Raw genomic sequence first — 26,604 nt, 5'->3', positions numbered from 1 at the left:
CAGCATTTGACAACAAAATTTCCACTTTAAATATAGAATTTAACGGGGTAATACAATGACCCTCATCTTTTGTATAAATCCACGTGCAAAACCACACTTTTAATGCATGGGTGAAAACAAAAACACAAAGAAAAATTTTTGGGAAATTTCGCTTAAAGGATCAACTCTTTGTGAGAAAACAAAATGGGCAAGTTCTTAAATTTCAAGAAAAATCGGGATATAAAAAAAATGTTATTTTGCTAAACATGTTATTTTTTCAAGTTACTCTTTTCAGGCAGTTTAAGAAAATGTTTCAGAAATTAATTCTTTCGGCGATTTTATGTTGCTTGATTTTAAATAAAAGTAAGTAAATACGCTTTTTTAAATTTATTAAAATAATCTAAGTAAAATTATTTTAAAATATTGGAAAATTGTAGTTTACCAATTTTTTTATTTTTTTCTAAATACTAACCGACCAATTTTTAATTAATTATAAAAAAATTCTACTTCATAAAGAATAATTAAAAAAAGTGATTGGCTTCAATATGTACAAATTGTGATAAAAAGTATATCGTTCAATTTTAGATATATTATTTTCTTAACTACCAAACGTGTTATTTAGGTTTAAAATGTATTAATAGATAACAACAAAATATTTAGTATGTTAGTTTTTCGAAAAAGTAAAAAATTATAAGAAAGTTAAATGTACCCAAATTTTTGAATTTGTATTACAGGTTACTTGGTTTTGGGCCAAACTTGTGGGACCAACGATTGCGGTGTGAATGCTACTTGTATCCCCAATGTTGTAGGGTTTGAATGCATATGCAATGAGGGATTGACTTGCATTAACATAAGTACAAACAATTTTTTTTAATATTTTTTATTATACTTAAAAAATAACTTTGGTATAAGTCTATAGGCAATGGTTTTTTTAACATTCTGTCTACTTGTGTCTTAGGCTCAATTTTTTTTTAAAATATATTTGTATGGTCAAGTAAGTAAACACTTACTTTAATCTTATGATTATTTAACATCCTAAGACAATGTTGTAACACCTTTTTTTGTGTAATGTGGTGATACACGGCACCATTTAATACAGTCTTATGTTGCTGAAATTAAAACTCAATAAAACAATGTTTATTTCAAAGACGTTTAGTTAAGTAATCAATCTAATAAAGTAAAAAACCTGGCTACAAAATTTTTACTGATTTTTACGACATTAAGTTACTTAAATGTGTTATATTTTTTTAATTATTTCAGATATTTAGTGGACTTATATAATAAATTTTGGTGGATAACGGTATAGCTATCTTTATATACATTAATAAATGTTTAACAGAAACTAAAAGTAATTGAAATAATCCTATCTAACAACATGTTGTTTATTTGGCAATTGCTGTTTTAACAGGAAATGTTATTGTTTAGATATTGACGAGTGTTTGGATTCTCCTTGCCCATTCCAGGTTCCGTGCACAAATACAGTTGGCAATTTTACTTGCAATTGTTCAACTGGATTTTTGTTCGACGTGAATAGCGCAGAAATTTGCGTTGGTAAGTTAATGTTACCATTAAGTTACGCGATCCAAAAAAGCAAAAAAAAAATCTGCTCATAAATTGTAAGTGATTAATAAAATTATGTTTAATGGGTGAACTTATAACTTGTTTGTAAGCAATAATGTGGAGATGACCGATAAAGCAAACCCTTTTTTTAATTTTTTTAAAATTACTCTTGGGTAGAAGAGTGTTTAGATTTTATCCCAAAGCTTATTTATTAACGCCGTTACAACGCCGTTGTAGTTTTACTTGTAATTGATCGAAGGGAATTCTGCTTAACAAAAGAAGTAGTGTATATGTAAAAAAAATCTAATTTCTCTATTATTTATTACAAAAATGTTATTATTTAGATATCGACGAGTGTATAAAATCTCCTTGTCCACTTCTAAGCGACTGCATCAACACAGTTGGCAGTTTTACTTGTGATTGCTCAATCGGATTTTTTTTGGACGTGAGCACAGAAATATGTGCACGTATGTACCAGGCTTTATTTACAATTCAATTTTTGATTAAAACAATAATTAACTAACAGAATAAAATATTAGCTGGTTAAGAATCTCTTGATAATCGAGGTACCTAATCTATTGAAATAAAATTATTGAAATTGATTTAAATAAAAAATAAAAAAATAAACGGAAAATATACAAACTTAACTTTTCATTATTTTCTTTTTATTTGTTTGTGTTTTTGCCTTAAAACGAATAACTGTCTGCCTGTGGAAAAATCCAAATAATAAACTATTTGGTCTAAAAATATTAAATATTTAAATAAATAACTATAACATTTTCAAAAAAAACCATAAAAAAATTATTACTATCTGTTAAAAAAATTTAAGCTTTTAAAATTTAAGCTAAAACTTTTGTTACAGAAATAGATGAATGTGCACCAAATAATACTTGCATAGATAGTAACCAAATATGTACAAATACTGGTGGAAACGTTTCCTGTTCTTGTCATAATAATTCGATAACCAATCCAGATGGGTCGTGCTCACCAATGTTTGGTATATTTCTTATTATTTGATTTTATTCAACAACCTGTTGCACCTGTCGGTAAAACTGAAGGCAAATTTTGTTATTGATTTTTAGTTTTGGATAGGTGTTCAAACTCTACATGCCTTACCCCCGTCCAATGCATATACACAGAAGGTTTTCAAAATTGCAGTTGTTCGCCGGGATATTTTCCTGATACCACTGCCTTAACTTGCTTAGGTATTGCACTGCAAATATTAATAAATCTAACAAAATGGAATCTACTTGGCGATTATTTTTAAAAGAAAATGTTTTTGTTTAGATATTGACGAATGTATGAATTCTCGTTGTCCACCACAAAGCCAATGCATTAACACGGTTGGCAGTTTTACTTGCAGTTGCCCACTTGGATTTACGTTCGACGAAAGTACAGAAATATGTACAGGTACGTTATTGTTAGTGGAACTCGTTTTATTAGCGAATTGTCACCAACACTATTTTTTACATTGAATAAAACTTATGACATTTTAAACTCTCAAATACGTTTTAAAAAACTGATTAGTTAACAAATCGTTTTTATTTTTTGCTCAAAAAAAAATTTGAGGGATTTACTTTTGACGGATTTATTTGCATTAACATAAGTACAAACATTTTTTTTAAATATTTTTTATTAGACTTAAAAAATAACTTTAGTGTAAGCCTATAAGCAATGGTTTTTTAAAGATTTTGTCTGTCTGTGTGTCTTAGGGTCAATTTTTTTTTAAATCTAGTCGTATAGTAAAGTAAGAAAACACTTACTTTGATCTTATGCTTATTTAACCTCCTAACACAATGTTATAACATCTTTTTTTGCTAGTTTATGTGAATAAAATTAATGATAGATTGTCTTGAAACGCGAAATTTATTGAAAAGCAATTAATAGATTAGAATAAAATAGAAAGAAAACAAATGAAACGGATCACTTTTACCTTATCGTTCTTAAAAATACTCAAAACTAAGGTCAACTGCGGTCCCAACTAAGTCCTAAGTTTTCCCGATAAACGTAAAGTACATGAAGTTTATATCCAAAAACAATAACAAATAAAACGAATTCAAATAAAATATCCGTTCCATTTGTTTTCATTTTAGAAAAAATACGCAGCCAGAATAAACACAAACTCTAAATTGCTTTTATAGTTGGTATTTGCGGTCAATTGGAATTTACTGAAGCTTCCGGCAATTTAACTTCACCAAATTTTCCAGGTGATTATCCAAATCGTCTTAACTGTCCTTACAGAATAAGCACGGTTCAAGGCCAGGTACGTTAAGTGTAGTTTTTTTCTTATAATAAGGCTGGAAACCGGCAGCGTAATATAGTAGTAAGAACACCTGCTACACCACACATGAGGTCGTGGGTTCAATCTCCACTGCTCTTATGCTGTAATGCCCTTGGGTAAGGCGCTATAAACGGTATGAACTCCTGCTAAGCCAGCACTTAATCAGCAGCATAAATATCAGGCAATTATAATCTATAATATCCCAAACTGCCACAGGCAACTTGAGGCTGAGTCGGAGTAACAGATGTTACTCTATGTTCAAGTCGCGCATTCGTGGAGGACAAAGATATCTACAAAAAAAATTAAAGTTGATTTGGGTTTGGTAGTTTTTAAAAACTAAAAATATAGAAATGCTTTAAACCCAGGACCTCGTTTTTTGACTTTACTCTGAATAAACGTAAACAACAATGAATGAGCGCTAACAACTAATTTGGCGAAATTATATTTTATTATTTTAAGGCCTGAATTAATGTTAAATACATTTGTAGGTACTGGTGGTAACATTTGAAGCATTTGACCTTGAAGCAAGATTTGGAGGTTTTTGCCAATATGATTATTTGGAAATTAGGGATAATGGAACACTAGTAAAACTTTTACATTTTAAAATTTAGTTGTAAAATGATTGCCTTGTTTGTTGTAAAATAGTTAAGTTTTTTATACTAAAATACTTTTTGTCTTAACTTAAAAGCAGTGGAGATTAAATTTATGACTGCATGTAGTAGATTAATGCACTATGTTTAATCACTATGTAGTATATTTACTGTTAAATAAATAACTGGCCGACAACGTGGTATAGTGGTCAAAACACTTGACTTCACTACATGAGGTCCTGGATTCAATCCTTTGAGTAAGGCTATAAACTCCTGCTAAGCCAACACTTAATTAGTAGCTGTTAACTATCTGAAATTTCCATCAATAATATTCTAAACTGCTCAAAGCAACTCGAGACTGGGTCGGGGTAACTGATGTTACTCTATGTTTAGGTCGAGAAGTCGACCTTTCCACATCGAAGATAAATAAATGTAAAAAATCTGTCTTAAATGTTAAGGTTCACGGCCGACGTTTTTGCGGGACAGAAACTCCCCCGTCCTTTACTTCTATGAGTTCAGAAATCACAATTACATTTCGTACTGACAGGATCGTAACTGCTATGGGTTTTAATCTTACCTGGTTTTCAATTGGTAAATTTATTATTTTAAATATTTCTGCATAGCCATATGTAAAGTGATGTTTGATTGATTAAAATGTTTTAAAGTTTAACTTGGAATCAAATCAATGATCTAATGTGGTGATACACGGCACCATTCAATACAGTCTTATGTTGCTGAAATTAAAACTCAATAAAACAATGTTTATTTCAAAGACGTTTAGTTAAGTAATCAATTTAATAAAGTAAAAAACCTGGCTACAAATTTTTTACTGATTTTTACTACATTAAGTTACTTAAATTTGTTATATTTTTCTAATTATTTCGTATATTTAGTGGACTTATATAATAAATTTTGGTGGATAACGGTATAGCTATCTTTATAGACATTAATAAATGTTTAACAGAAACTAAAAACTAAAAGCAATTAAAATAATTCTATAATTTATTATAAAAATGTTATTATTTAGATATCGACGAGTGTATAAATTCTCCTTGTCCACTTCTAAGCGACTGCATCAACACAGTTGGCAGTTTTACTTGTGATTGCTCAATCGGATTTTTATTTGACGTGAGCACAGAAATATGTGCACGTATGTACCAGGCTTTATTTACAATTTAATTTTTGATTAAAACAATTCTTAACTAACAAAATAAAATATTAGCTGGTTAAGAATATCTTGATAATGGGGGTACCTAATCTATTGAAATAAAATTATTGAAATTGATTTAAATAAAAAATAAACGGAAAATATACAAACTTAACTTTCCATTATTTTCTATTTATTTATTTGTGTTTTGCCTCAAAACGAATAACTGTCTGCCTGTGGAAAAATCCAAATAATAAACTATTTGGTTTAAAAATATTAAATATTTCAATAAGTAACTATAACATTTTCAAAAAAAACCATATAAAAATTATTTCTATCTGTTAAAAAAATTTAAGCTTATTTTAGCACAACTTTTGTTACAGAAATAGATGAATGTGCACCAAATAATACTTGCATAGATAGTAACCAAATATGTACCAATACTGGTGGAAACGTTTCCTGTTCTTGTCATAATAATTCGATAACCAATCCAGATGGGTCGTGCTCACCAATGTTTGGTATATTTCTTATTATTTGATTTTATTTAACAACCTGTTGCACCTGTTGGTAAAACTGAAGGCAAATTTAGTTATTGATTTTTAGTTTTGGATAGGTGTTCAAACTCTACATGCCTTACCCCCGTCCAATGCATATACACAGAAGGTTTTCAAAATTGCAGTTGTTCGCCCGGATATTTTCCCAATACCACTGCCTTAACTTGCTTAGGTATTGCATTGCAAATATTAATCAATCTAACAAAATGGAATCTACTTGGCGATTATTTTTAAAATAAAATATTTTTGTTTAGATATTGACGAATGTATGAATTCTCCTTGTCCAACCCACAGCGAGTGCTTTAACACAGTTGGAAGTTTTACTTGCAATTGCTCAACTGGATTTTCGTTTGACAATAGTAGCGCAGAAATTTGCGTTGGTATGTGATTGTCATTATAAATTTACCCAAACCAATAAAGCAAAAATACTACCAATATCTTATTGGTGATTCATAGAAATATATACCGCGCAATACTTTGTTATTTTTCGTAAATTCTTTGTATACTCAGTAAACAATTTAAGTGTTTATCAGAACCCTAAAATATTTAATACAGTAAAAATTGTAAAAATTGATTAGTTAGCAAAAGTTCAACTGGATTTTTTTTTAAATTACTCTTTGGTAGAAGAGTGTTTAGATTTTATCCCAAAGCTTATTTATTAACGCCGTTGCAATTTTACCTGTAATTGATCGAAGGGATTTCTGCTTAACAAAAGAAGTAGTGGATATGTAAAAAAAATCTAATTTCTCTATTATTTATTACAAAAATGTTATTGTTTAGATATCGACGAATGCATAAATTCTTCTTGTCCACTTCTAAGCGACTGCATCAACACAGTTGGCAGTTTTACTTGTGATTGCTCAATCGGATTTTTATTTAACGTGAGCACAGAAATATGTGCACGTATGTACCAGGCTTTATTTACAATTTAATTTTTGATTAAAACAATAATTAACTAACAAAATAAAATATTAGCTGGTTAAGAATATCTTGATAATCGGGGTACCTAATCTATTGAAATAAAATTATCAAAATTGATTTAAATAAAAAATAAAAAATAAACGGAAAATATACAAACTTAACTTTCCATTATTTTCTATTTAATTATTTGTGTTTTTGCCTCAAAACGAATAACTGTCTGCCTGTGGAAAAATCCAAACAATTAACTTATTTGGTCTAAAAATATTAAATATTTAAATAAAAAACTATAACATTTTCAAAAAACTTCATAAAGAAATTATTACTATCTGTTAGAAAAATTTAAGCTATTAAAATTTAAGCTAAAACTTTTTTTACAGAAATAGATGAATGTGCACCAAATAATACTTGCATAGATAGTAACCAAATATGTACAAATACTGGTGGAAACGTTTCCTGTTCTTGTCATAATAATTCGATAACCAATCCAGATGGGTCGTGCTCACCAATGTTTGGTATATTTCTTATTATTTGATTTTATTCAACAACCTGTTGCACCTGTAGGTAAAACTGAAGGCAAATTTTGTTATTGATTTTTAGTTTTGGATAGGTGTTCAAACTCTACATGCCTTACCCCCGTCCAATGCATATACACAGAGGGTTTTCAAAATTGCAGTTGTTCGCCCGGATATTTTCATAATACCACTGCCTTAACTTGCTTAGGTATAGCATTGCAAATATTTATAAATCTAACAAATGGGATCTACTTAGCGATTATTTTTAAAAGAAAATGTTTTTGTTTAGATATTGACGAATGTATGAATTCTCCTTGTCCACCACAAAGCCAATGCATTAACACGGTTGGAAGTTTTATTTGCAATTGCCCACCTGGATTTACGTTCGACGAAAGTACAGAAATATGTACAGGTACGTTATTGTTAGTGGAACTCGTTTTATTAGCGAATTGTCACCAACACTATTTTTTACATTGAATAAAACTTATGACATTTTAAACTCTCAAATACGTTTTAAAAAACTGATTAGTTAGCAAATCGTTTTTATTTTTTGCTAAAAAAAAATTTGAGGGATTTACTTTTGACGGATTTATTTGCATTAACATAAGTACAAACATTTTTTTTAAAATATTTTTTATTAGACTTAAAAAATAACTTTAGTGTAAGCCTATAAGCAATGTTTTCTGAAACATTTTGTCTGTATGTGTGTCTTAAGGTCAAATTTTTTTTAAATCTAGTCGTATAGTAAAGTAAGAAAACACTTACTTTGATCTTATGCTTATTTAACCTCCTAACACAATGTTATAACATCTTTTTTTGCTAGTTTATGTGAATAAAATTAATGATAGATTGTCTTGAAACGCGAAATTTATTGAAAAGCAATTAATAGATTAGAATAAAATAGAAAGAAAACAAATGAAACGGATCACTTTTACCTTATCGTTCCTAAAAATACTCAAAACTAAGGTCAACTGCGGTCCCAACTAAGTCCTAAGTTTTCCCGATAAACGTAAAGTACATGAAGTTTATATCCAAAAACAATAACAAATAAAACGAATTTAAATAAAATATCCGTTCCATTTGTTTTCATTTTAAAAAAAATACGCAGCCAGAATAAACACAAACTCTAAATTGCTTTTTTAGTTGGTATTTGCGGTCAATTGGAATTTACTGAACCTTCCGACAATTTAACTTCACCAAATTTCCCCGCTCCTTATCCAAATGGTCTTAACTGCTCATACACAATAAGCACGGTTCAAGGCCAGGTACGTTAAGTGTAGTTTTTTTCTTGAAATAAGGCTGGAAACCGGCAGCGTGATATAGTGGTAAGAACACCTGCTACACCATACATGAGGTCGTGGGTTCAATCTCCACTGCTCTTATGCTGTAATGCCCTTGGGTAAGGCGCTATAAACGGTATAAACTCCTGCTAAGCCAGTTAATCAGCAGCATAAATATCAGGCAATTATAATCTATAATATCCCAAACTGCCACAGGCAACTTGAGACTGAGTCGGTAACAGATGTTACTCTATGTTCAAGTCGCGCATTCGACTTTCCCACATGGAGGATAAAGATATCTACAAAAAAAATTAAAGTTGATTTGGGTTTGGTAGTTTTTAAAAACTAAAAATATAGAAATGCTTCAAACCCAGGACCTCGTTTTTTGACTTTACTCTAAATAAACGTAAACAACAATGAATGAGCGCTAACAACTAATTTGGCGAAATTATATTTTATTATTTTAAGGCCTAAATTAATGTTAAATATATTTTAAGGTTCTAGTAGTTACATTTGAAGCATTTCAACTTGAAGAAGAACCAAGTTGCCAAGATGATTATTTGGAAATTATGGATAATGAAACACTAGTAAAATTTTTACTTTTAAAAATTTTGTTGTAAAATGGTTGCCTTGTTTATTGTAAAATAGTTGACTTAAAAGCAGTGGAAATTAAATTTATGAATTCTTGTAGTAGATCAATGCACTACGTTCAATCACTATGTAGTATATTTACTGTTTAATAAATAACTGGCCGACAACGTGGTATAGTGGTCAGAACACTTGACTTCACTACATGAGGTCCTGGATTCAATCCCTTTTGCTTTAGAGCCTTCAAATGTAAACTTCTGCTAAGCCAACATTTAATCAGCAGCTTTTAACTATCTGGAAATTATATTCAATAATATTCTAAATTGCACAAAGCAACTCGCGACTGGGTCGGGGTAGCTGGGGTAGCCCATCGAAGATAAATAAATGTAAAAAATCTGTCTTAAATGTTAAGGTTCACGGCCAACGTTTTTGCGGGACAGAAACTCCCCCGTCCTTTACTTCTATGAGTTCAGAAATCACAATTACTTTTCGTACTGACAGTAGCGTAACTGCTATGGGTTTTAATCTTACCTGGTTTTCAATTGGTAAATATATTATTTTAAATATTTCTGCATAGCCATATGTTAAGTGATGTTTGATTGATTACAATGTTTTAAAGTTTAACTTGGAATCAAATCAATGATCTAATGTGGTGATACACGGCACCATTCAATACAGTCTTATGTTGCTGAAATTAAAACTCAATAAAACAATGTTTATTTTAACAACGTTTAGTTAAGTAATCAATCTAATAAAGTAAAAAACCTGGCTACAAATTTTTTACTGATTTTTACGATATTAAGTTACTTAAATTTGTTATGTTTTTCTAATTATTTCGTATATTTAGTGGACTTATATAATAAATTTTGGTGGATAACGGTATAGCTATCTTTATAGACATTAATAAATGTTTAACAGAAACTAAAAACTAAAAGCAATTAAAATAAATCTATATTATTTATTACAAAAATGTTATTATTTAGATATCGACGAGTGTATAAATTCTCCTTGTCCACTTCTAAGCGACTGCATCAACACAGTTGGCAGTTTTACTTGTGATTGCTCAATCGGATTTTTATTTAACGTGAGCACAGAAATATGTGCACGTATGTACCAGGCTTTATTTACAATTTAATTTTTGATTAAAACAATTCTTAACTAACAAAATAAAATATTAGCTGGTTAAGAATATCTTGATAATGGGGGTACCTAATCTATTGAAATAAAATTATTGAAATTGATTTAAATAAAAAATGAAAAAATAAACGGAAAATATACAAACTTAACTTTCTATTATTTTCTATTTATTTATTTGTGTTTTTGCCTCAAAACGAAAAACTGTCTGCCTGTGGAAAAATCCAAATAATAAACTATTTGGTCTAAAAATATTAAATATTTAAATAAATAACTATAACATTTTCAAAAAAAAACATAAAAAAATTATTACTATCTGTTAAAAAAATTTAAGCTTTTTTTAGCACAACTTTTGTTACAGAAATAGATGAATGTGCACCAAATAATACTTGCATAGATAGTAACCAAATATGTACAAATACTGGTGGAAACGTTTCCTGTTCTTGTCATAATAATTCGATAACCAATCCAGATGGGTCGTGCTCACCAATGTTTGGTATATTTCTTATTATTTGATTTTATTCAACAACCTGTTGCACCTGTAGGTAAAACTGAAGGCAAATTTTGTTATTGATTTTTAGTTTTGGATAGGTGCTCAAACTCTACATGCCTTACCCCCGTCCAATGCATATACACAGAAGGTTTTCAAAATTGCAGTTGTTCGCCCGGATATTTTCCTGATACCACTGCCTTAACTTGCTTAGGTATAGCATTGCAAATATGAATAAATCTAACAAAATGGGATCTACTTAGCGATTATTTTTAAAAGAAAATGTTTTTGTTTAGATATTGACGAATGTATGAATTCTCCTTGTCCACCACAAAGCCAATGCATTAACACGGTTGGAAGTTTTATTTGCAATTGCCCACCTGGATTTACGTTCGACGAAAGTACAGAAATATGTACAGGTACGTTATTGTTAGTGGAACTCGTTTTATTAGCGAATTGTCACCAACACTATTTTTTACATTGAATAAAACTTATGACATTTTAAACTCTCAAATACGTTTTAAAAAACTGATTAGTTAGCAAATCGTTTTTATTTTTTGCTCAAAAAAAAATTTGAGGGATTTACTTTTGACGGATTTATTTGCATTAACATAAGTACAAACATTTTTTTTTAATATTTTTTATTAGACTTAAAAAATAACTTTAGTGTAAGCCTATAAGCAATGTTTTCTGAAACATTTTGTCTGTCTGTGTGTCTTAGGGTCAAATTTTTTTTAAATCTAGTCGTATAGTAAAGTAAGAAAACACTTACTTTGATCTTATGCTTATTTAACCTCCTAACACAATGTTATAACATCTTTTTTTGCTAGTTTATGTGTATAAAATTAATGATAGATTGTCTTGAAACGCGAAATTTATTGAAAAGCAATTAATAGATTAGAATAAAATAGAAAGAAAACAAATGAAACAGATCACTTTTACCTTATCGTTCTTAAAAATACTCAAAACTAAGGTCAACTGCAGTCCCAACTAAGTCCTAAGTTTTTTCGATAAACGTAAAGTACATGAAGTTTATATCCAAAAACAATAACAAATAAAACGAATTTAAATAAAATATCCGTTCCACTTGTTTTCATTTTAGAAAAAATACGCAGCCAGAATAAACACAAACTCTAAATTGCTTTTTTAGTTGGTATTTGCGGTCAATTGGAATTTACTGAAGCTTCCGGCAATTTAACTTCACCAAATTTTCCAGGTGATTATCCAAATCGTCTTAACTGTCCTTACAGAATAAGCACGGTTCAAGGCCAGGTACGTTAAGTGTAGTTTTTTTCTTATAATAAGGCTGGAAACCGGCAGCTTGATGTAGTAGTAAGAACACCTGCTACACCACACATGAGGTCGTGGGTTCAATCTCCACTGCTCTTATGCTGTAATGCCCTTGGGTAAGGCGCTATAAACGGTATGAACTCCTGCTAAGCCAGCACTTAATCAGCAGCATAAATATCAGGCAATTATAATCTATAATATCCCAAACTGCCACAGGCAACTTAACGCTGAGTCGGAGTAACAGATGTTACTCTATGTTCAAGTCGCGCATTCGTGGAGGATAAAGATATCTACAAAAAAAATTAAAGTTGATTTGGGTTTGGTAGTTTTTAAAAACTAAAAATATAGAAATGCTTTAAACCCAGGACCTCGTTTTTTGACTTTACTCTAAATAAACGTAAACAACAATGAATGAGCGCTAACAACTAATTTGGCGAAATTATATTTTATTATTTTAAGGCCTGAATTAATGTTAAATACATTTGTAGGTACTGGTGGTAACATTTGAAGCATTTGAACTTGAAGCAAGATTTGAAGGATTTTGCCAATATGATTATTTGGAAATTAGGGATAATGGAACACTAGTAAAACTTTTACATTTTAAAATTTAGTTGTAAAATGATTGCCTTGTTTGTTGTAAAATAGTTAAGTTTTTTATACTAAAATACTTTTTGTCTTAACTTAAAAGCAGTGGAGATTAAATTTATGACTGCCTGTAGTAGATTAATGCACTATGTTTAATCACTATGTAGTATATTTACTGTTAAATAAATAACTGGCCGACAACGTGGTATAGTGGTCAAAACACTTGACTTCACTACATGAGATCCTGGGTTCAATCCTTTGAGTAAGGCTATTAACTCCTGCTAAGCCAACACTTAATTAGTAGCTGTTAACTATCTGAAATTTCCATCAATAATATTCTAAACTGCTCAAAGCAACTCGAGACTGGGTCGGGGTAACTGATGTTACTCTATGTTTAGGTCGAGAAGTCGACCTTTCCACTTCGAAGATAAATAAATGTAAAAAATCTGTCTTAAATGTTAAGGTTCACGGCCGACGTTTTTGCGGGACAGAAACTCCCCCGTCCTTTACTTCTATGAGTTCAGAAATCACAATTACATTTCGTACTGACAGGGTCGTAACTGCGATGGGTTTTAATCTTACCTGGTTTTCAATTGGTAAATTTATTATTTTAAATATTTCTGCATAGCCATATGTTAAGTGATGTTTGATTGATTACAATGTTTTAAAGTTTAACTTGGAATCAAATCAATGATCTAATGTGGTGATACACGGCACCATTCAATACAGTCTTATGTTGCTGAAATTAAAACTCAATAAAACAATGTTTATTTCAAAGACGTTTAGTTAGGTAATCAATCTAATAAAGTAAAAAACCTGGCTACAAATTTTTTACTGATTTTTACTACATTAAGTTACTTAAATTTGTTATATTTTTCTAATTATTTCGTATATTTAGTGGACTTATATAATAAATTTTGGTGGATAACGGTATAGCTATCTTTATAGACATTAATAAATGTTTAACAGAAACTAAAAACTAAAAGCAATTAAAATAATTCTATATTATTTATTATAAAAATGTTATTATTTAGATATCGACGAGTGTATAAATTCTCCTTGTCCACTTCTAAGCGACTGCATCAACACAGTTGGCAGTTTTACTTGTGATTGCTCAATCGGATTTTTATTTAACGTGAGCACAGAAATATGTGCACGTATGTACCAGGCTTTATTTACAATTTAATTTTTGATTAAAACAATTCTTAACTAACAGAATAAAATATTAGCTGGTTAAGAATATCTTGATAATGGGGGTACCTAATCTATTGAAATAAAATTATTGAAATTAATTTAAATAAAAAATAAAAAATAAACGGAAAATATACAAACTTAACTTTCCATTATTTTCTATTTATTTATTTGTGTTTTTGCCTCAAAACGAAAAACTGTCTGCCTGTGGAAAAATCCAAATAATAAACTATTTGGTTTAAAAATATTAAATATTTAAATAAATAACTATAACATTTTCAAAAAAAAACATAAAAAAATTATTACTATCTGTTAAAAAAATTTAAGCTTTTTTTAGCACAACTTTTGTTACAGAAATAGATGAATGTGCACCAAATAATACTTGCATAGATAGTAACCAAATATGTACAAATACTGGTGGAAACGTTTCCTGTTCTTGTAATAATAATTCGATAACCAATCCAGATGGGTCGTGCTCACCAATGTTTGGTATATTTCTTATTATTTGATTTTATTTAACAACCTGTTGTACCTGTCGGTAAAACTGAAGGCAAATTTTGTTATTGATTTTTAGTTTTGGATAGGTGTTCAAACTCTACATGCCTTACCCCCGTCCAATGCATATACACAGAAGGTTTTCAAAATTGCAGTTGTTCGCCCGGATATTTTCCTGATACCACTGCCTTAACTTGCTTAGGTATTGCATTGCAAATATTAATAAATCTAACAAAATGGAATCTACTTAGCGATTATTTAAAAACAAAATGTTTTTGTTTAGATATTGACGAATGTATGAATTCTCCTTGTCCAACCCAAAGCGAGTGCTTTAACACAATTGGAAGTTTTACTTGCAATTGCCCACCTGGATTTACGTTCGACGAAAGTACAGAAATATGTATAGGTACGTTATTGTTAGTGGAACTCGTTTTATTAGCGAATTGTCACCAACACTATTTTATACATTGAATAAAACTTATGACATTTTAAACTCTCAAATACGTTTTAAAAAACTGATTAGTTAGCAAATCGTTTTTATTTTTTGCTTAAAAAAAATTTGAGGGATTTACTTTTGACGGATTTATTTGCATTAACATAAGTACAAACATTTTTTTAAATATTTTTTATTAGACTTAAAAAATAACTTCAGTGTAAGCCTAAGCAATGATTTTTTAACATTTTGTCTGTCTGTGTGTCTTCATAAAAAAAAAAGACGCAGCCAGAATAAACACAAAATCTAAATTGCTTTTTTAGTTGGTATTTGCGGTCAATTGGAATTTACTGGAGCTTTCGGCAATTTAACTTCACCAAATTTCCCCGCTTTTTATCCAAATGGTCTTAGGTGTCCTTACACAATAAGTACGGTTCAAGGCCAGGTACGTTAAGTGCAGTTTTTTTTTAATAAGGCTGGAAACCGGCAGCGTGATGTAGTGGTAAGAACACCTGCTACACCACACATGAGGTCGTGGATTCAATCCCCACTGCTCTCATGCTGTAGCGCCCTTAAGTAAGGCGCTATAAACGGTATAAACTCCTGCTAAGCCAGTTAATCAACAGCATAATTATCAGGCAATTATAATTCATAATATTTCAAACTGCCACAGGCAACTCGAGACTGAGTCGGAGTAACAGATGTTACTCTATGTTCAAGTCGCGCATTCGACTTTCCCACATGAAGGATAAAGATATCTACAAAAAAAAATTAAAGTTGATTTGGGTTTGGTAGTTTTTAAAAACTAAAAATATAGAAATGCTTCAAACCCAGGACCTCGTTTTTTGACTTTACACTAAAAAAACATAAACTAAAATGAATGAGCGCTAACAACTAATTTGGCGAAATAATATTTTGTTATTTTAAGGCCTAAATTAATGTTAAATACATTTGTAGGTACTGGTGGTAACATTTGAAGTATTTCAACTTGAAGATGGAGGTTGCCAGTGGGATTATTTGGAAATTAGGGATAGTGGAACACTGGTAAAACTTTACATTTTAAAATTTAGTTGTAAAATGATTGCCTTGTTTGTTGTAAAATAGTTAAGCTTTTTATACTACAATACTTTTTGTCTTAACTTAAAAGCAGTGGAGATTAAATTTATGACTTCCTATAGTAGATAAATGCACTATGTTCAATCACTATGTAGTATATTTACTGTTTAATAAATAACTGGCCGACAACGTGATATAGTGGTCAGAACACTTGACTTCACTACATGAGGTCCTGGGTTTAATCCTTTGAGTAAGGCTATAAACGGTATGAACTCCTGCTAAGCCAACACTTAATTAGTAGCTGTTAACTATCTGAAATTTCCATCAATAATATTCTAAACTGCCCAAAGCAACTCGAGACTGGGTCGGGGTAACTGATGTTACTCTATGTTTAGGTCGAAAAGTCGACCTTTTTTCCCCATCGAAGATAAATAAATATAAAAAATCTATTTTTGATATTAAGGTTCACGGCCGACGTTTTTGCGGGACAGAAACTCCCCCGTCCTTTACTTCTATGAGTTCAGAAATCACAATTACATTTCGTACTGACAGTACCGTAACTGCTATGGGTTTTAATCTTACCTGGTTTTCAATTGGTAAATATATTATTTTAAATATTTCTGCATAGCCATATGTAAAGTGAAGTTTGATTGATTAGAATGTTTTAAATTTTAATTTGGAATCAAATCAATGATTTCATGTGGTAAAACACGGCACCATTCAATACAGTCTTATTAAAACACAATAAAACAATGTTTATTTTAACAACGTTCAGTTAAGTAATCAATCTAATAAAGTAAAAAACCTGGCTACAAATTTTTTACTGATTTTTACGACATTAAGTTACTTAAATTTGTTATGTTTTTCTAATTATTTCGTATATTAAGTAAACTTATATACTTATATAAAAACTTAAAATAGTTAATACAGTAAACTTTCGATTATATTTTTTTAAATAAATTATATACATTAGAAGATACCTAATGTATAAATTTTCGATGTCCACCCGAAGCAGATACATTAACACAGTTGGCAGTTTTACTTGCAACTACTCAACATGATTTTACCGACAATGATTTTATAGTATTTTGAATAAACTAGTGATTTAAATTTTTAAATACAAAATATTATTGTTTAGATGATGACGGTTGTATAAATTCTCCTTGTCCACCCTTAAGCGACTGCATTAACACAAATGACAGCTATATTTGCAATTGCACAATCGGATATCTGTATGAGGAGAATACAGAAATATGTGAACGTATGTACAAATTAGTAAAACTAGCTTTATTGGCAATTTGTTTATTAAACTGTTTTTTTTTACAATAGGAAAATCTATTACAATTCATTTTTCAAACTATAAAATTTTTTTTTATGGTAATGCGGTTTAGTAAACAATACTAATATGTAGCATACCCGTATAAAAATGTTATAGATTTGTAAAAAAGTAATTTTGTTGAATTTAGGGTTAAAATATATTCTATATTTGATTATATTCAAAATTAAAATATCCTAAGTAGGCAATCAATCGCTTGTTTAGTTACCCCTAGTGACAAAGCGCTTTTTAATTAACTTGAAACGAATAAATGTTTATTAACTGCCTTAAAAAAAATAGCTAAATTACAAAAAAAATTGTCATTTAATTTTGTAAACAAATATATTCTATATTATGTTTATCATCCTTAAGAGAAAAAATAACCGTTTTGTTTCAGAAATATTTAAATAAATATATGTAAAATAAACAAAAGAACTCCACGAAAAAATTAACACTATATCTTAAAAATATAAAAACCATTTTTGACACTATATTTTTTTTAAAGTGATAGATGGATGTTCACTTGGAAATCCTTGTATAAATCTGAACCAAGTATGTACAAATACTAGTGGGAATGTGTCTTGTTCTTGTAGTGATAATTCGATTACAAACCCAGATGGGTCGTGTTCACCACCGTTCGGTAAAAAAATAATATTATTTAACTGTAAAAAAACAACTGTAAGTAAAATTTTCGTAAAATTTTGTTGTTGATTTTCAGTATTTAATGGGTGTTCAAACTCTGCATGTCTATCCCCTCTCCAATGCATATACACAGACGGTACTTTAGACTGCGATTGTTCACCTGGATATCTGGCCGACAATTCAACTTTCGCAACTTGTATAGGTATGGGATTAAAAAATAATAATACACAAGCCAGCACTTATAAACCGTTTATGAATAGATAAATTTATCTTTCCTTTAACGTTTTTTTAAACATATTCATATACCCTTGCCCTATATACACCCTTAAATACTCCCTAGCCTAATCTTCATTTTATTATTATTATTACAAATGTAATGACATGTTACTTGTATTTTATGTTCACGATAATTAATTACATAATGATCTTGTAACTTACAGTTCTAACTTTCATTCTTTTTACTATTTTTTTCTAGAACTAATTTCTTTTGCGTTAAGCTTTTTAGGAAAACAAATTTAAATTATTTAATAAAAAAGTAAACAACCCAAATTAGTATTTTCCAATAAAATTTTGGTGGATAACGGTAACTATCTTTATAAACATTAATAAATGTTTAACAGAAACTAAAACTAATTGGAATAATCCGATCTAACAACATGTTGTTTATTTGACAATTATTAACAGGAAATATTACTGTTTAGATATTGACGAGTGTATGAATTCTCCTTGCCTATCCCAGATTCAGTGCATAAATACTGTTGGCAGTTTTACTTGCAATTGCTCAACTGGATTTTTGTTCGACGAGAATAGCGCAGAAATTTGCGTTGGTATGTGATTGTCATTATAAATTTACCCAAACCAATAAAGAAAAAAAATGCCCATATCTTGTTTGTGATTCATAGAAATATATACCGCGCAATACTTCGTTTCTTTTTGTAATTTCTTTGTATATATTAAGTTAACACATCAAATTTTTATAAGAAACTTAAAATAACGCCTAAAAATATCGGTGATTAATAACATAAATAATTGTTTAACAAAAACGTATTATACTTAATATAATTTAGCTAACTTTTAAAGTAATTGACCTATCCAACAAAAGAGTTATGGTCACTTAAAAAACTGATAAAATATTTCTTTAACTAAAAACTTCATTGTTCAGATATTGACGAGTGTACAACGGAGTTAATTTGTCCACCTCAAAGTGACTGCATCAACACACTTGGTAGTTTTACCTGCGATTGTATAAATGGATTTGTCTACAACGAATTTGACATATGTGAAGGTATGTACATGTTAATGTAACTGGCATTACTTAAAAAATGTATTAATTTATGATTTGTCTTCAAAATTATTTTTATACTGTAAGAATCTATTTTTATATTCACCTTTATTATAGACGTAGATGAGTGTTTAACAGCTAATTCTTGTCCATTACCCAACCAAGTATGTACAAATATTTATGGTGGTTACCTTTGTTCTTGTGATAACAATTCGTTTTCAAATCCAGATGGGTCATGCACAGAAACACCTGGTAATCAACAATGTTTAAACATTTGACTAATTAAAAAACCTTTGGAAACCGCAGAAAAAATTTGGTGCCTTTTATTTTTCATATTATCTACTTATGTTAAATTTTAGTTGGTGGGTGTTCAAATATTTTATGTCCTCCTCCAAGCCAATGCATAAACACAAATGGTATCTCAAACTGTGTTTGCACACCCGGATATATGTTCAACGAAACTAACTCTGAAATTTGCGTAGGTATGTCACTAAAAACAATATTATTACACAACTAAGCTTTAACAACCTGTTTATAGACTTTTGGTCGTTAAAATTGGGGACATATTTTGTAACTTAAAAAACTTTTTATACAGACATAGATGAATGTTTAACAGAAACTCATAATTGCACACTTTCCAACCAAATTTGTATTAACACAATTGGCAGTTTCAATTGTGAATGTGATAATATAAACGGGGCATGCACAGAATTGGCAGGTATAAATTTTATTTTCCATTTTTAACCTATTAAATTAATGTTTTTATTAAACAAAAAGGTATATGTAAGTTTACTAATGGGTACCTTACATTTTTTTATGTTTAAAATAGGTTCTTGTGCACCTGAACAAATAACTGTTGAAGGGGAAACTTATTTTTTTAATCGAACTCTTCCGTTTTTGTTGGCTTACTCTGAACAGAGATGCCCGGCTGGTAATCTACTCACAATTTGAATCATATTTAGTTTAAAAGTTTTCAAACTTTGTCGTTAATTTTATAATGTTTTTTTATGCTATGTTGTTAAATATGTATTAAGAGTGTTCGAAAATATAAAAGTGTTAATTTTTTCTAGGGTATCCAATTGCTTCGATTCGCTGTGAAGCTCCAGAAAATGATTTCACGTCAGAATTTGCCTTTTTTGACCTTCAAACTTTTAATGCAATGGAGTGCACCAACCAAACAATATTAGGCCTCACTTCACAGGTTTATTATATTTAACATTTCAAAATAACATTTTATTACCTTTACATGCTAAATTTTTCATTTACCAGCAGCAGGGTGTCACAGTTTTGGCAGCGTGGTGTAGTGGTAAGAACACTTGCTACACCACACATAGGGTCGTGGGTTCAATCCCCACTGATTTCATGCTGTAGCGCACTTGAGTAAGGCGGTATAAACTCCTGCTGAGCCAGCAATTAATCAGCGGTATAATTATCTGGCAATTATAATCTATAATATCCCAAACTGCCACCGGCAACTCGAAACTGGGTCGGAGTAACTGATGTTTCTCTATGTTTAAGTCGCGCATTCGACTTTCCCACATCGAGGATAAAGATATATACAAAAATAAAAAAAAATATATATATGGTAACTTCTTCTATCCTGTAAAGCTCTTGAGCAAGGTTTTAAACTAACTTTGTAAGTTTATTATCGAGCTAATAAAGTCAAAATTTTTAAAAATGTCTTTTTTTTAAAAAAGGTACTCAAGTTTATTACATTTTTGGGCCTATATATCGTTTTTCCAAAGAATATATGTAGCCCATATAAAAATGTATGTAAGTATCTTGATACCAACATTAAGAATATTTGTAATATGACAATGCAATAACAAAATCGAGTGCATAAGGTGATTAAATATATTTTTTAACAACACTTTACCCATATAAATCACTTTCTTTTGCGACTTAGATTGAAAGAGGAGTAAATTACACAGATCAGTTTCTGAATGATCAAACTAGAATACTTAGTCTTCTTCTGGAAGAAAACTCTGGAAATCTTACCGTCGAAGAAACTATGATGGCCATTGATTTTGTTGATATTATTTCAAACATTAGTGACAATCAACCTGTAAGTAAAAGTAATTTTTGGGGTTTGAACAAGACTTTCATACCGTTTTAAAGTTATTCAAAAACAGCATGTAAACTAAAGATCTTAATTAAAACAGTAAAATAAATATAAACTATTTTTTTATGCTTTGATTAAAGCAAAATTGTCCATTGTACAACACCTATTCAAATAAACTTAATAAATTCAACACATTTATTCAAGGTGTCATCATCAATATTTGAGAACGTTGTGGTAATTGGGGATCGTATAACAGAGCAGATTATGGCTCCTAATGTCAACCAGGGTATGACTGACATGGCTACATCCTTGGTTCAATCTCTAGCCAACATTGGCTTTTCCGTTGAAACAAATAATGGAAATCTACAAATTTTGACACCCAATATTGCTGCTGAGGTAATTTATTACTACCAACATTATGTAAATAAGGGAAAATTCAGCTTTATATCTACTGCAAATATACAAACCATTTAAAAAGATTGTTTTAATTTTATCAAATATTTTTTGGGCTATTTATAACTCTCCCAATTTAGAAAGGCCAACTTTATGGCCTTAATGTAGAGTAATATATGTTACCTTAAAAAAGACATGATTAAAACCGTGGGCTTTAATTAGTCTGTCGTTTGTTTAATGGATCAACAGGAGTTATCGCCACTTAAAAGGCCTTACACATTGGCGCTACAACATGAAATCAGGAATTAAACCTAGGACCCATGTAGTAAAGACAAGGGTTCTTTCTATACACTACACCAAGCTGCAGGTTACCCACATTTACCAACAGATTTTTTTAAACTTAGATTGTTGATATGAGTGACCTAACCCAGCCAGTTACATTTCAACCAACAGTTTATAGTACAAACTCAACACAAACTATTCAGCCGATTTCAATAAACATTCCTGCTGAAGCACTTGAAATGGCTCGAACCTTGCAAGATCAAGATATTCAAAGTCACTTTTTGGATCAAACCATTGTACGAAGTGTGTTTTATCTGTATAGAATGAGCACCTTGTTTCCAAGTCAAGATACAACTGATTGGGTGAGAAAAAGCTTTGTTATACTGTTTAACGTTACTGTAATAATATGTTTTGCATCTTTTAAACAGTTAATTGATTTTTAGGTCGCATCAGCAGATATAGCAAGGCAGCAAATAACAGGTTTAACTGAGCCTGTGACAATAATTCACAGAGGTGTAACTGCAACTTCAACAATTATACCAACTGATAATAGATTCGAAGTATTTACTGTAACAGTGAAAATAATTTAATTGTGTATCTTACGCTCATGAGCTGCCTTTTTACCCCTTCAGCCAGTTTCCATTCAGTTGCTTGTTGCAGTATGGTTTAAAAATTTACAACACACCACAAACAGCAGTTTTATATGAACATTTTTTATAAATTTTAAACCGAAGTTTGTTCAATTTTAGGAAGATTTCTTAAACCAAACTTGTGTTTCATGGGATTTTACTATAAATGATTGGTCATCAGAAGGTTGCTTTTTAGTTGAGGGCACGAACCCAGCTGAATGCAGATGCACCCATTTGACAAACTTTGCTCTTTTATTTGTAAGAACAATTTATTTAATAAAAATAAATATTTTAGTCCAATAAATTTAAAATCAGTGAGAATCAAACAAAGGACCTCATGTAGTAAAGCCAAGTGCGCTTACTACTACTACAGGTCATTAGTTTTATTTGTGTAATATACTTTTTAAATTTGCTTTAGAATTTACCCATAAAAAAACTTTGAAATTAAAAAATTAGTAAAAAAAAAATAAAAAACAATATATATAATTTATTATTTAGAATGTCTACAGAGTTCCAGCAAATTTTGCTTTATCTATTGCATCAACAGTTGGATGTAGTGTATCAATTGCGTGCTTAGCTCTAACTGTAGTTGCACTAAGTGTACCAAAGTATGTATTTAAATTACAGACAAACCTCTTGTCAAATGATTTGTGTCAAAAATGGCATAACTATGTATTTAGAATTTATTTGAATATTTTTTGCATTTGTTATGTGTATTATTGTATTTTAGAATATAAATTATGTTTAGTTCTGCAACCAACTTTTAAACCTTCTTTATTTAGGGAAATACTTGAAAGAAGATCCAGCAAGGTGAATATACACATTTGCCTAAACCTTATTTGTGTTTATATGATATTTTTGACTGGAGTTGATAAGAGAGATAAAGTTATCGGGTGCATTATTGCTACAATGCTGCTGCAATATTTTCTGCTCTCTACAATATGCTGGACGGCAGTATATGCTTATACCTTATACAAGTCACTAGTTAAGGTAATTTGTTTTAAAACACTTTTTATAATTTACAAGCTTTTAAAACACTAATTTATAAATCAGCAGTATAATATATATGGTGGTTAAAAGATTTGGCAATACTACATAAATAAGGTGCTGGGTTCATTCAGCAGTTTCCATGTTAAAGCGACTTTAGTAGGGCGCAAGAATTGGTATTAACTTCTGGCAAAGCATGAAAATTGACAGTTTATTTATTGGGCAATATAGTTTATAGTACCCTAAATGTTAAAAGCTTAATATTGAGTCAAGGATTTTTTTTGTTACACTTTGTTTAAAGATTTTCGACCGGGTTTGGAGTTCAAATTACATGAGGATTGCTGTTATCATTAGCTACCTGACACCTTTGATAATCGTAGTTATAAATGCAATTGTAACTCTTGTTCTTTCTGATCCAAGCCAAGATCCTCGAATTTATCAAGAAGGTTTGCTGAACCTAATTTATACAAAAACTTTAATTAAGTTATTTTTTTAGCTAAATTTACACAAAATCTTAAATTTAACCTTATTTTTTTTGTTAGCCCAAACTGCCTTAAATGTACTTAATACTTAATTAACACAACCAGTGATGTAGTAAATGTAATAATAACATAAAAATACAATAGAATAACAAGTTATACCTACAGCTCCAATAAAGTTAATTTTATAGTTTTTATTGTTTTGTAAATAGCTTCTCCAGTTGCAACATCTGCAATGTTATCAGATAGTCTTTGTTGGCTCCATGGCTACTCCCTGTATTTTTCTTTTTTTCTTCCCTTTGGAATTGTAATCATTTTCAACGCTATCATGTTCTTTTTGGTGGTTCGAAGCATTACATGGAATCGAAAGAAAGTAAAATAATTGTTATTATTAAATTAAAACAAATAACCATTTTGTATTGTACTAGTCAACTATGTTGCTGTTTCATTTTTTTCAGGTTAGTTCCTCAAAAAAATCACAAGATGACATAAAGAGACACTTGACTATTGCCGCAACAATCTTCTGTTCTTTAGGTTTAATTTGGATACTCGGATATTTTATGCTTCTTTCTGATTCTCTGACCTATTTCTATACTGTAAGCTGGCTGTTCACAGTATTCACTTCCCTGCAGGTAAGCATTATGTTTCTCTTTAAAGTGTTTAATTACTAAAATCTCTATGTCTAGTGTAAAATAATGGACTTCCAAGCCTCATTATGATATAACATTTGTCATCCAGACCAAGCCCTTGAGTTTTTGGTTTTAGATTTTAAGTTTGTACTGTTTATGGTACCTTAAAAAAGCATTAAAGATCAATTTAATGACCTTATGTTATGAAATCAGGTGTTTTTACTAAAACACCAAGCAACTAGTTAAGGTGTTGTGGGCGCTCTTAGAAATGTAATGTGTATATTTTGTTGCCTTTATCATATTATTATACTAACTATATATAATTGGTATACAAAATGTTTTAAGGGTGTACTTATTTTCTTGATGCATTGCCTTCGAAACAATGATGTTAAAAGTGAATGGTGGCTAATAGTGTTCGGTAAAACGCCTGCAAAGTATCCCTCAAGTTCTGGTACAGGAGATTCAACTCTTAAAGGTACAAAAGATACAACTCTTTCCTCAGTTACGGAACCAAACATATATTCCACCGTTCCAAACAAAGTCTAGAAATAAGATTATGTTTTTGAGTTTAAAAAGACATTTTGACTTATTTTATGTAATGTTGATATTAGTAAGTGTTCATATTATTACCCAGTTGTTTTATAAATAATTTACTAAATACTGTATATATACTAATAAATTATAAAAGAAATCCCTATGTTAAAAGATCAAAAGTGATTTTTTTATATTAGAAATTTTTCCGACATGTTTTTGTTATAAATTTTTTAAAAACAATTTATGTATACAAAATTGGGTGCCTCAAAAAAGATTTAAAAAATCAACTGTAAAACTTTTTTTGTTTTGGTATAAGATTATAAATATTACACATTAATGTAAAACAGTTTAAAAACAAATATAACCAGATATTTTAAGTTGCTAAGGCTACATGAAAAATCTTAAAGGCATTAATACACAAGCCAATGTATATACAATTTAAAATAAAATATGAAAATTTTATAACTTTGTTTATTATGAAAAAAATTTAAATAGATAAAATAAGAAAAACTACCTTTTGTTAATGAATTACAACTTAATTCACCTGACGAGAATATATTTTCGGATCGTATGGATTGATTGACTATTAGACGGATAGAAGGATCGAATGGGTTGGATGTGTTAATGGGTAATCTGAATAGGTGAGGGTTAGGGTAAGGGTTTAATTTGTGAAAACTTTTTGTTCAATTAAATATCCGTCAAATATGCATTTGAATTATGTAATATCTATTTAATATATATTCGATTTAGTTAATAAAACTTGATCCATTAATCCGTTCGATCTGTCAAATATATATTTTCGTCAGGTAGATTAAGCGCGATTCTTGTTAATGTTCGACAGCCTGCTATATTAACAACAAAAATTTTGCTTGGTCTGTTCTATTCTATCAGCCCAGCTTTGTTGGGTAGTAAAAGCCCCAAGTATTTGATCTTAGTAATGAACTTAGGTAGGATCAAATTTTTTCAGGATGTGTTAGTGTCACTAACTTCTGCTTGTAAATTTTTTGTTTACTGTTAAATTTATTGGTAAACGAGTTCTATATGGCAGTTAGCTCTACAAGTTTAACGACAATATTTACTTAAAAATTAACATAAGAGAAGGTTTTTGGTTTGATCCTTATTAAATTGCTTTTTTAAGCAAGGCACTAACATTTTTTACTTTGACATTATAAATTAATTGTCAGGGTTATTAAAACAATTTATCAGTCATATACACCTGTAATACATGAATACAAAAAACTACACCAAATTAATCCTGTTAGTAAGGTGATAGTTAAGTTTTAA

The 26,604-nt window shown here is 29.8% G+C and overlaps 1 protein-coding gene across 2 annotated transcripts; it reads left to right on the top strand.

The window, feature by feature from the left end:
• Nucleotides 1-240: 240 nt before the first annotated feature.
• Nucleotides 241-25,873, top strand: LOC145750145 (uncharacterized). 2 transcript variants are annotated; one of them, XM_082566098.1, is made up of 56 exons: nucleotides 241-342; nucleotides 714-833; nucleotides 1,405-1,530; nucleotides 1,884-2,006; nucleotides 2,402-2,536; nucleotides 2,622-2,744; nucleotides 2,827-2,949; nucleotides 3,681-3,802; nucleotides 4,309-4,404; nucleotides 4,869-5,001; nucleotides 5,438-5,560; nucleotides 5,941-6,075; nucleotides 6,161-6,283; nucleotides 6,366-6,491; nucleotides 6,892-7,014; nucleotides 7,410-7,544; nucleotides 7,630-7,752; nucleotides 7,834-7,956; nucleotides 8,688-8,809; nucleotides 9,322-9,411; nucleotides 9,825-9,957; nucleotides 10,396-10,518; nucleotides 10,908-11,042; nucleotides 11,128-11,250; nucleotides 11,333-11,455; nucleotides 12,187-12,308; nucleotides 12,815-12,910; nucleotides 13,375-13,507; nucleotides 13,946-14,068; nucleotides 14,457-14,591; nucleotides 14,677-14,799; nucleotides 14,881-15,003; nucleotides 15,354-15,475; nucleotides 15,988-16,074; nucleotides 16,550-16,682; nucleotides 17,225-17,347; nucleotides 17,907-18,041; nucleotides 18,120-18,245; nucleotides 18,745-18,870; nucleotides 19,206-19,328; nucleotides 19,443-19,577; nucleotides 19,685-19,807; nucleotides 19,921-20,043; nucleotides 20,155-20,256; nucleotides 20,396-20,526; nucleotides 21,232-21,390; nucleotides 21,592-21,783; nucleotides 22,185-22,424; nucleotides 22,506-22,622; nucleotides 22,812-22,949; nucleotides 23,190-23,299; nucleotides 23,474-23,681; nucleotides 23,980-24,124; nucleotides 24,370-24,530; nucleotides 24,616-24,789; nucleotides 25,132-25,873. In XM_082566098.1, exons 1-56 carry the CDS (start codon nucleotides 246-248, stop codon nucleotides 25,330-25,332), a joined length of 7,347 nt encoding a protein of 2,448 aa, XP_082422224.1. In that variant the 5' UTR covers nucleotides 241-245; the 3' UTR covers nucleotides 25,333-25,873. The 2 variants fall into 2 exon arrangements, with proteins under 2 accessions (XP_082422224.1, XP_082422225.1); XM_082566099.1 differs by lacking the exons at nucleotides 21,592-21,783; nucleotides 22,185-22,424; nucleotides 22,506-22,622; ... (5 more) ...; nucleotides 24,616-24,789; nucleotides 25,132-25,873 and adding an exon at nucleotides 21,023-21,098 and having other exon boundaries at nucleotides 21,232-21,359.
• The last annotated feature ends 731 nt before the right edge of the window (nucleotides 25,874-26,604 follow it).

This window comes from Corella eumyota, chromosome 4 (genome assembly GCF_963082875.1).
Source record: "Corella eumyota chromosome 4, kaCorEumy4.1, whole genome shotgun sequence".
Taxonomy (NCBI): Eukaryota; Metazoa; Chordata; class Ascidiacea; order Phlebobranchia; family Corellidae; genus Corella; species Corella eumyota.
This window is presented reverse-complemented; position numbering and strand designations above follow the sequence as displayed.